Consider the following 10,483-nt stretch of genomic DNA (forward strand, 5'->3'; position numbering starts at 1 on the left):
TCTCTTACGCACCCCGCCCACATGCCTAAGATTTAGGAAACGATGCTCCCTGGACGGCTCTCCTTGCTTCGACGTCGCTTCTTTCACAAATGACTTTCGGTGTTTTACTGCATACTAATATGAAATATTGTTGTTAGTATTATGATCTATTGATATTTTTTTTTACTCATAATTGAAAAATCTTTGATTTAATTCTCGCCAAATGAGAATTTGAACTACATTTTCACTCATGGTTACAACTTTACAATCACTTGTCATGCTATTTAGTATATAAAAATATACATCAATCATTTTAGTAAAAATTTGGTTAAATAAGGGCCAAAAGAATCAAAATACCCTCAATTTAATAAATAATGGGCCAAAATGATTTGACAAAAAGTAGAGATATTTTTATCATTTTATTCTTATTTAATGGAGATTTTTTGGCTAAGTGACCAAAATAATTAATGGCAGACAACCTCAGACACCATTTTTATCAATTTCAAATCTCAAAGGCTAAAATGATGAGTTATGCCAATTTTAAAGATTATTTTGGCTAAAAATCTTTTCTTATCTAAACGATATTGTATGAGTGATGTTAACAATTTTCTTACTTAGACCTTCTCTTTCTATCATCTTGTTTCTTTTTTCAAAATTTTAATGTTATTTGATGATCAAAACTGTTTATTTTTAGGCCACTTTTCAACATCATGTTTGGAAAAAATAATCAGAATCATTTATGCTACTTATACTTTGAATGTTTATAATTCTTCTATCCATTGAACTTGAAGACGTGAATATCATACCTAGAATATCCCCTCTCCCACCATTCCATTGCTACTAGAATGGTCCATCCGATGACATGGCAACACACAATTTGTTGCCACAAAAAGCCACACGAGAAATAGCTTGCTCCGTCAGTCACACCATCCCAACCCACATGAAAAGCAACATACGTTTTGTTTCGGTGGGAGACTACTCACCGTCCGATTCACGATATCGCAGCGAACCAAAAAGAATGCACCTCACGACCGTTAGGAACACCGTCTCTGTCCGACGGTGGGTCCCGATATTCTTCCAATCACCGCCCGCCACGTAGCAGATCTATGCCAGCCGGAAACACGTTAGTTTCCGTCGGCCAGAATATCCGGATTCCGCGAGCACCAAAGCTTGGGAAATTTTCACTTAAATTTTTCATTTTTTTCCCTTTAAAAGGGAAGGCACAAAGAGAGCGGGAACACGTAGACTTACAGCTGCTTATTCCTTTCCTCCTCTACTTGAGCGCCCCATTCACTCGTCCTGCTTTCTCTCTTTCAATTTTTGAGATCTGCGCTCTCTTCCCCTTGAAGCTTCCGCTTCAATCCGCCGACCGATTCGCAGCTCCGATCCTCCGCCGGTACGTTCTCGCCTCGCTTTTCCGACTCCGTAACCGTCGTTGCGTTCAATTTACGCTGCATTTCTCGCTGTTTTGGCGTCGTTTTGGTCAACTTTACTGTGCGTTTTAGCTGATTTTATCGTCGTTTTTGTTGTGTTTGTGGATCTGGTTTTGTTGTTTTCGGTTTTCCGAGGCCGAATCCGTCGTTTTGGTCAACTTTACTGTGCATTCAAGCTGATTTTTGTCTCGTTTTTGTTCTGTTTGTGGATCTGATTTTTCCTTTTCGCTACTTGCTGCTCGTACGTGTTTGCTTTTGCTTTAATTACTGTTAATGCCATTAAAAGTTAATTATTGTGCTGAATTTATCTTAATTTCTGAGATTAAGCTTTCAAGTTGTTCATAATCTTTCTAGTTGTTCATAGCTAGCAGTGCTCTTTGTTATCGCTCTGAAATTGTTCAGGTTCTCTGGTTTCTGGATTACTTGCTATTTTTCCTAATTTTTTGGGTAAAGTTAGAGTTACTGTTTGGCAGATCTAGATTTAGGTAAAAAAGATTTCCTTTCCGTTTCTTTTGCTCGGATTTTACTTTGAAATAAATGCTTTGCTGACGCGTTTCTTAAAACGTTTTCACAGTTTGCGAGGCTATTTTTGGATTTAATTTATTGGATTTTTTAGCCTCTGGAACTGAAGAGAAAAGAGGCTATTTTTGGATTTGAACTTTTAGATTTTAGCCAACTGAAGAGAGAAAAGCTTTTACAAAATTTTGGAGCTATTGGTATCTTTCGAATTGGTGTGAGAAGGTATTTGGCTTTTTTCGATTTGGTGTGAGAAAGTAATTCTTTTACTTAGTGCCTGTTGTAATTTGGTTGATTGGATCTGATAGCTTCAAACCTTTAAAATGTAAAATGTGGCATTAGTTTCATGTGATCTCGACATTGAAGTTCGAAGGAAAAGAGTTTGATTTGTCTTAATTATTTTAGATTTTCAAGTGTTGTCATTTTCGAGGGTCCTCCTCAGCATCATAAGTTTGATACGTTAGGTGTCAATGTAGTTTGGATTTTACTGACTTCATGTGGTGTATATGTCCTGTAGATATGGCTCCACCGATTGAGACTGTTCAAAAAGTTCAGCCTCCACAAAATGCTATTGAACCCCATGTCACCTATCATCATGATCATTCCTCACATCCACCTCTAAATGAGAGGATACTTTCATCCATGACCAGGAGGTCTATCGCTGCCCACCCATGGCATGACCTTGAAATCGGTATGCAATATCTCCAGCAGCCATTGTTCATCGTGCTAGCTTTCTATAATTGTTATTATAGCCTATGTCTAACCACTTTACTTTTATTTTGATTTCAATGCAGGACCTGGAGCTCCTAAGATTTTCAACTGTGTATGTATATTGAATTATTGATACTTTAATTTTTTTGATGATTTATCTTCTGCAGTGTTCGCTCAAATTTTGCATTCTCAGTACTTAGGTTGAACTTATAGCGACAAATATTGCACCAAATGACTTCACAGTTGAAAAAAGTTACACATAAAGAAGTTATCTTAGAATTGACCAACTATCCAGAATCTAGACAGTCTTCGTATGTGATGCCCATATTTAAATAATCTGCTCCAGAAAATTGTTGTTAACTTTCTTCTGTGCTTGCTCAAAGTTTTCATTTTCCGTGCGTAATTTGAAAATTTGAATAAATATTCATTATATATTGCACTAAGCAACTATACAATTGGAATAAGTAACTTATGAAGTCTTCTTAAATGTGAATGGAGTCGACCTACTTCAGAATCTCGTGGCATTCATTAATATAAATGTCATATTTAACAGTGTGCTCCTGAATATAGTTTGCACTATAACATTACTGTTAACAGAATTTTCTCTGAATACTAAGTTTTTATTTATAATTGTAATGTTCACGACAATTATAGCTCTTATTCTGAAAGAGTGTTTAATTACGTATTGCGATATGTATGTCAACCTACCTGACCATAGTTCTTGTGGAAACATGACTAATAATCCAGGTTATCGAAATTCCAAAAGGAAGCAAAGTGAAATATGAGCTTGACAAAAAAACTGGACTCATCAAGGTAAATATCTAAGGCAAGCTAATCTTCCTGGTACCTTTATTCATTTAAGTATGATTGCTGAAGGGTGTTTGTACGTTCAGGTTGACCGCATACTGTACTCATCTGTTGTCTATCCCCATAACTATGGTTTCATCCCCCGTACTCTTTGTGAGGACAATGACCCCTTGGATGTCTTGATTATTATGCAGGTATTTTATGCTTCGTTTTTGTTGCAAGCCATTTTGGAACTTTATTTTGTGAATATCAAGCAATGAAACATGGTTTATAGCATGCTAACCTGAATATGACATCAGCCTGTTGGGCATGTACCACCCATGTCCTATCATTTGCTATGACACAATCGATCATATGCATGTCTCATTAAATAATAATCATATAAAAAATTTTGGGCTTAATTTGCCATATTTGTAAGGAATCGTATTTTTGAAAATGTTGCGTTACATTTGTAAGTGGCTTCACACAGCTTCCAAATCCATTTGGTTTATTTTAAAGCTGATGTTTGTAAGTGGAACCTCAATCTGATCTATTTTGACACTGAAAATTCTCACAGGAGCCAGTTGTTCCTGGATGCTTTCTTCGTGCCAAAGCTATTGGCCTGATGCCTATGATTGACCAGGTATATATGAAGACATAAAGGGTTGTCATCTTAAATTTGTTACAAAATTCTAACTTTTTATTAATCTAGGGTGAGAAAGATGACAAGATCATTGCTGTTTGTGCTGATGATCCTGAGTACCGACACTACAATGACATCAAGGAGCTCCCACCTCACCGTTTGGCTGAAATCCGGCGCTTCTTTGAGGACTACAAGAAAAATGAGAACAAAGAAGTTGCAGTTGACGACTTTCTCCCTGCATCTACTGCCTTTGACGCAATCCAGCATTCCATGTAAGTGTCAATGCTATTTGACCGGCACACTCATGCACGCCCAAACTATATGATTACCTCTCTGTCTGTAAATTAACGATTGATAGTCATACAAAGACGTAGATGTTAGGAATTAGCATAGGGATACAAGTTATGCCTTGGAATCAAAAATAAGTCGGGAAGTTTTGAATCATTAGAGTTTTGGTCATTTCTGGTTTTCTAAAGAACATTGATTTGAATCTTATTCCTGTGTCTAAATCTCTTTTGACATCAACCAGTGTTCGTTCATTTAAACATCAAATAACTGAAGCGACTGCTTATGCATAACATAACTCATCCTCGGTCTAATGTTGATTTGCCTTGTTTAGTTATACATCTCTCAATCTCTTTGTTTCAACGTGATAGGAACCTTTATGCAGACTACATTGTGGAGAGCCTCAGGCGGTAGTTGTTCGTGCAAGTGATGAAACTTGGTGCTATCATTACTCTTATATAGGGGACGTTATATATTCGTTTCTGTAATGAAAAATTAACTAATATTTTGGTGTGAATGCACACATTGTTTAACAATGTATGCCGTATACTCCGACTCTAGTTGGGATTGTGTCTTAAACCTTTTATATAGTAATGATATCGACGAAAATGATAGGAAAAAGGAGAAGGAAAATAGTCTGGCTTGATATATTGGTTTATGCCTTTATTTTTTTCATTTGGTGTGTGATACTTGAGGCTGCCCTCTTTGTTTTGTTGGAGAAACATGTTTTATTTACTTTGTGTCGATGTAACGGAGCAATTCTTGTGAACAATTCACCTTGTAAATTGCTTAATTTCCATGTTTCATTTGTTACCAATAAATTTGATTATTTCGAGGAAATAATCGGTTCAAAGTAAAGCTTAACTTGCGAGACTGAGTCCCAACATTGACCCTTTCATGTGATACTATTTAGTATCCAACTTGCTGACTATGGTAGTCGAACTTAAAACTTTTCATTTGCAAGTGAGGCGGATTGTTGAGGAATACCACTAGATGTAATGTTAGTGGTGGCGATGTTCCTAACTTAACCACTTGATTTCAACTTTGAGTGTCTCATGCCGAATGAATTCATTCTGGTGTGAGATTTTATCTAAAAAGACTTTGATTATATTAGCAATGAAATACCCACTTGTAATATGACGTGGAATCAAGTCTGTCCACATCCATGACTTGTATCAAGCTGCACAGAAAGGGATCCTCTCCGGATCCCTTCCACCTGAGCCAACTTAGCACAAAATTCGAGCTCTTAAAATTTGATCCAATAGTTAAAAACAAGGGATCCTATTAAAATTTATAATAATTTTAGCCGTTGGATCAAATTTTAAAAGCTCGAATTTTATGCTCAGTTGGCTCAGGTGGAACAGATCCTGAGAGGATCCCTTTCCTAGCTACACAACCGCAAATAATACATCCAAGCTGCCTACAAACATGTCATCCCAGATAAACCGTCAAAACTTTACAATTAGTACACACCACACCAGTAATATATGACCATGTCTTCCTCTTCGCCACAACAACTTTCTAGCGTTGATGGATGCCAACGTGCTTTTGGGGAACCCGTCTCCGATGCAACCTGCAATCCATCACAAAGCTAAACATTGCAAGATTGACTAACCCGCTATATATAATCTACGGTAGATGATTAAACATGGATATCAGAATTGAATAAATTAGACAAAAACAATGGTCATGATTAAACATGGTTGTATGAGAGACTAAAAAATAGTACGTGTTTATCATTTTCCCATAAAGTACAAAACCCTTTACTCTCACCATACTAACAATGTTATGCAAATGCAAGAATTCAATGAAATAACTGTGTGATTGTCACACTGATTGTTCTATCATCAATTCATATGTTGCAACACATACTTAGTTGAAAAGCATTTATGTCCACCCACTTGTCTTATTATTTTTGTCATTCATTTTTGTGGGAAAATAACGCAAACTGAGTGGAAATAACAACACTACTTTATTCTATATTAATATTATATATATTAAGTTGTGAATCTATCGTCTACTTAAATCATAACACGTAAAATGATAAAATCGAATATAAAAGTTTGGGCTTGGAGCCTAAATCGTGAACCGGTGATGCTCAAAACCTTTTGGACTTGAAGGCTTGGGCCTAATTAATACACCCATTCTCATCACTGTCACAGCCCACAGGTTGACTTTGTCATAAACGTCCAGGTCACAGCCACGGTGTACTTATCACCGAGTACCACGTGGGCCATCAAAACTACATGTGGCATAAACCCATCATCTTCAATCGTCATTTTCTTGGTCGAATAATGAAAACAAATAAATTATTCCAATTTCCAAGCTTAAAGCCATAAACCCAAAACCCCTTTCCTTCCCAAGGGGTCCTAAAACCCTAATTTTACCAGTCCGAACCCAAATCCAAACGCCATGAACTCCTTCACCAACACCACCAATTTCGACAACCTCATGCTCCAAACCCTAATGGGCAGGCTCCAAATCCGACCCCCCACCAACAACTCCTTCCTCTCCCAAACCCTCGAGGATCTCCTCCTCGACGCTGCCAATCTCACCGCCGACGACGACGATGACGACGAGAACAAGACCCAGCTCGCCAAAGAAGAATCCCGCCTCGAGAAGGATATCATCCGGGTTATTCTCAGCGGCAAGACCGATTCCCTCAAGCCCAATTCTGGTCAGGCCGTCACCATTGGAGAGCATCACATTTGCGTGGGGTTTCATGAGGAATCGGGTTCGGACTATCGAGTTTGGGAGTGGCATGGGCACATCATGCTCTTTGATGAAGAGAACGGGTACACCCCTGAGTATATATATGGGAATTACTTTGAGAGGTTGATTGGTAAGGCTCGTGGAAGTGGTGGCAGCGGAGGTGGCAGTGTTCTTGTTGAGGAGGCCAAGGAGGAAGAGGAAGAGGAAGAGGAGGAGGAGGAGGATAAAGAGAAAGTTATTACTTTGGGGCTCAGGGAGTTGATTGATGGCGGGGATTCGGGTCAGGGTCGAATTCTTCATCGGAATATCAATGCGGGTTCTACAAGGTTTATATGAATTACACCCGTATTCTTCTTGTGTGTTTTCATTTGATGTGCTTGTCTTGCATTGCCTTCCTTCACATTTGTTAGTGCTTTGGGTATTCAAAGTAGTTGTGATTTGAGAAATGAATGGTATATTGCAATGTGATAACGCGACCTTTTGTGTTGGAACTTATATTTAGTGAGAGTTCGGTGCTGCATAAATTGCACTTTTTGCTCCTTACCCTAATAGTCTAGTTAACTTCTCACATTGATGTTCGGAGTGAACATAATCCTTCTTTCGAATATTACGGTAAACATTTTATGCCTACTGTATTTAGAAAGTCGGCACATAGGGAAGGACACATTTATTTTGTTGTTAGAATTGCTAATAAGTTGGATTTTTATTGGTTTAAATTTTATTGTAATTTTACTAAATCAAGTTGGAAACTCAAAAGTAGATTTCACCTGCATTGTGATGAACATTTACGGTGTAGTTGGAGGACTTTAGCCATTGGTGACTTTGCTTTCTGAATTCTGATAGACAATTCTAGTGATGATAAAACGTTTGTGATAAAAGTGTTCAAGATGTTGACTTAAAAGCTTAAGAAGTTTCACATATCTGCCTGCTAGTTACCAGATAGGCTGAGAAAAGAAGTATGGCCAAGCAATGCCTTGAATATTTAGTGGATTATCTTGAAATTGGTAATATGATATGGCTGCTACTATTAGTGGCTATGACGTAGGTGGGCATCTCACAAGGAAGTAGAGAATGATTCTGCTACCGCTCATACCATCAATTCTTCACCTTATTGGAAGTCAATATAAAATCCCAACATCAAACAAGGACATAGAGGCGCTGCTGCTACTTGCTTTTTCCATCAATTTGTTCACATGTTTGTAGTCTTGACAATATCCTACCAGCCTGACTGGTGGACCCTTATGCTTGTTGAACCAATATGGCATAGGTTGATTTAACAACGAGGATTAAATTTCTCTTGGAATAGATTTGTGCTCTGGATCTAGAGACTAGGATCTTGTTTCAAGTTGGATGCTCGTCCCCTAAATACTGTTTTCTTCTTCCTCTTATCCGTAATGGATTTATGACTTGAGGGTTTTATGGAATCATGTGAAAAGAGAAAAGAAAGAAAAGAAAAGGAGTAATAGAAGTTGAGTTTATATTTTTTGGTAAATTTTGAATGATTTTTCTGAATTCTTTCTCTGATTCCTTCACCAAGCATTATTTAAGTATTCTCCTATTATCTGCATCTTCATGTTTCACTGATGTTTATGGTAAGTTGTGGTTCAGAGCTTTGAAATGACGGGATTTTGCATGGTACTCTAGAATCATGTCTAGCTGTGCTGTAACTTTTAACCTCAGTATCTAATACCTATATGTATAAACCTAAATAAAGTTATGGTAGTATGTGCTTTTGTGTATAGGATCCTGCCGGTTATGTCATTCGCAATGAGCTATGTGTTTAACCTGATTATACTTCGTCTTGCAGGATTACCTAAAAGAAAGGCTTTTGGTTGCATAAGAAGTTTCTAGTGTCAAAGAAGGAGCCTCCTCGAACTTTTCCTTGATTTGGTACTTGGGGTGGCAATTCAAGACTGCTTGTCATTTCACATGGTTGTAAGCTGTTTTATTTTTTTGTTTTTGTTTTATTTTCCAGTACGTAAGACGGTACAAAAGGAGGAATGTCTTGTGAGACATCATTCTGTTAAAGTAGTTTTTGATTAGCGCTGCTTATCAATGCACTAAAATGGTGCATCGACTCTTTTATATTACTTGGTTGTAAATTTTAGTTATGCCTGTAAGCTGGCTAGTACAAGATGGTTTATGCAAATTTGAAAAGACAGAACAGCTGAGTTTCATACAAGTCATTCTGGCTCTGAAAGGGTTATATTCTTGATACACTAGAGATGCTATTTCTAATTTATTGTTTGAGTTACTCAATAAAGGGAGAAGACTTGCATGGAACAAGTTCACCGTCACACTATGCCCAGGTAGCTGTGCAGGGCAATGCATTATAGGACGTGGCAGTGAATGCGTTTAATGTAAGTTGCATCGTGGTGATTAAAATATTGTCAAATTCTGGATTATGGTGGCACTTTTGATGACCTTCCTTAAAGTAATGACAAATTTTGTGGGGATTTTGGGCCGTTTTCTTCATCATTCTTGTATTCCGATTCTAGGTTTATCAAAACCAACGGACCTAGGCACATATAATGTTTAGGATGGCTTGACTTGGACAACTTATGACTCGTTTGGATATGCTTTTAAAATGATTGAAATCACTTTTGGTGAAAAAAGTTTCTGGAAGCAATCCTTAGTAAAAATGCAATTAAATCTTGGAAGGTTTTTTATCACAAATGGTTCATGAAATTGACCCTGACCATCAAGATGGTCCCTGCAATTGAAAATCAATCAATGTAGTCCTTGAAAATAGGTGTCGCAAATCAATGTGGTCTATCCGTTATAATTCTGTTAAAAATTCTGTTAAGTGCTGATGTGACATATAAATGGGCCACATAAGTCCTTTTTTTTTTTTTTTTTTTTTTTTCTCACAAATAATCATTGAAATTGACCAGTGACATAAAAATGGTCTTTGAAATTGACACGCGACATTAAAATGGTTCATAAAATTGAAATTGATCAATGTAGTCTTGCAAGTAATTGTCTCAAATTAATGTATCATTTCGTCATAATTTTGTCAAAAATTATGTTATTTGCTGATGTAACACATAAATGAGTCGCACAAGTCTAATTAGATTTAAAAAGAAAATTTACAAATAGGCTTAATAATTTAATAGTTAATGAAAAAATTGTCAACCCAAAAACCGAGTCCTCCTGTCACGTTTGATCCCAGTCCACATGTCTCTACTTCCTTTGCGAGATTCTCTAAAAAAATCTCAACACACCCATCTTTACACACTTCGATACCATTCATTGAATTGAACCTGGGTCGAGATCACCTGTGGTGACAGCTTGGCCGATTGGCAACGACTTCTGAGACATCACTGTTAACATTTAGGCGATCAACATCCTCACAACGTTAATCTTGGAGAGTTTGTTCGGCGATTCCCTGGTGGTTTGATGATGCAAAGAACGACGA

The 10,483-nt window shown here is 37.3% G+C and overlaps 2 protein-coding genes across 3 annotated transcripts; both read left to right on the plus strand.

The window, feature by feature from the left end:
• The first annotated feature begins 1,006 nt into the window (after nucleotides 1-1,006).
• On the plus strand, nucleotides 1,007-4,974 carry LOC137722349 (soluble inorganic pyrophosphatase 4). Its single transcript, XM_068461330.2, has 8 exons — nucleotides 1,007-1,375; nucleotides 2,446-2,619; nucleotides 2,723-2,751; nucleotides 3,387-3,452; nucleotides 3,533-3,640; nucleotides 4,003-4,068; nucleotides 4,138-4,340; nucleotides 4,725-4,974. The coding sequence occupies exons 2-8, from the start codon at nucleotides 2,448-2,450 to the stop codon at nucleotides 4,765-4,767; spliced, it is 687 nt and encodes a 228-aa protein (XP_068317431.1). The 5' UTR covers nucleotides 1,007-1,375; nucleotides 2,446-2,447; the 3' UTR covers nucleotides 4,768-4,974.
• A 1,672-nt stretch (nucleotides 4,975-6,646) lies between these two features.
• LOC137722713 (uncharacterized) lies at nucleotides 6,647-9,251 on the plus strand. Of its 2 annotated transcripts, none has more exons than XM_088692607.1 (2): nucleotides 6,647-7,391; nucleotides 8,808-9,058. In XM_088692607.1, exons 1-2 carry the CDS (start codon nucleotides 6,766-6,768, stop codon nucleotides 8,914-8,916), a joined length of 735 nt encoding a protein of 244 aa, XP_088548733.1. In that variant the 5' UTR covers nucleotides 6,647-6,765; the 3' UTR covers nucleotides 8,917-9,058. The 2 variants fall into 2 exon arrangements, with proteins under 2 accessions (XP_088548733.1, XP_068317883.2); XM_068461782.2 differs by having other exon boundaries at nucleotides 6,650-7,391; nucleotides 8,873-9,251.
• The last annotated feature ends 1,232 nt before the right edge of the window (nucleotides 9,252-10,483 follow it).

The sequence above is a fragment of the Pyrus communis genome, chromosome 4 (genome assembly GCF_041283825.1).
Source record: "Pyrus communis isolate YQ-2024b chromosome 4, ASM4128382v1, whole genome shotgun sequence".
Taxonomy (NCBI): Eukaryota; Viridiplantae; Streptophyta; class Magnoliopsida; order Rosales; family Rosaceae; genus Pyrus; species Pyrus communis.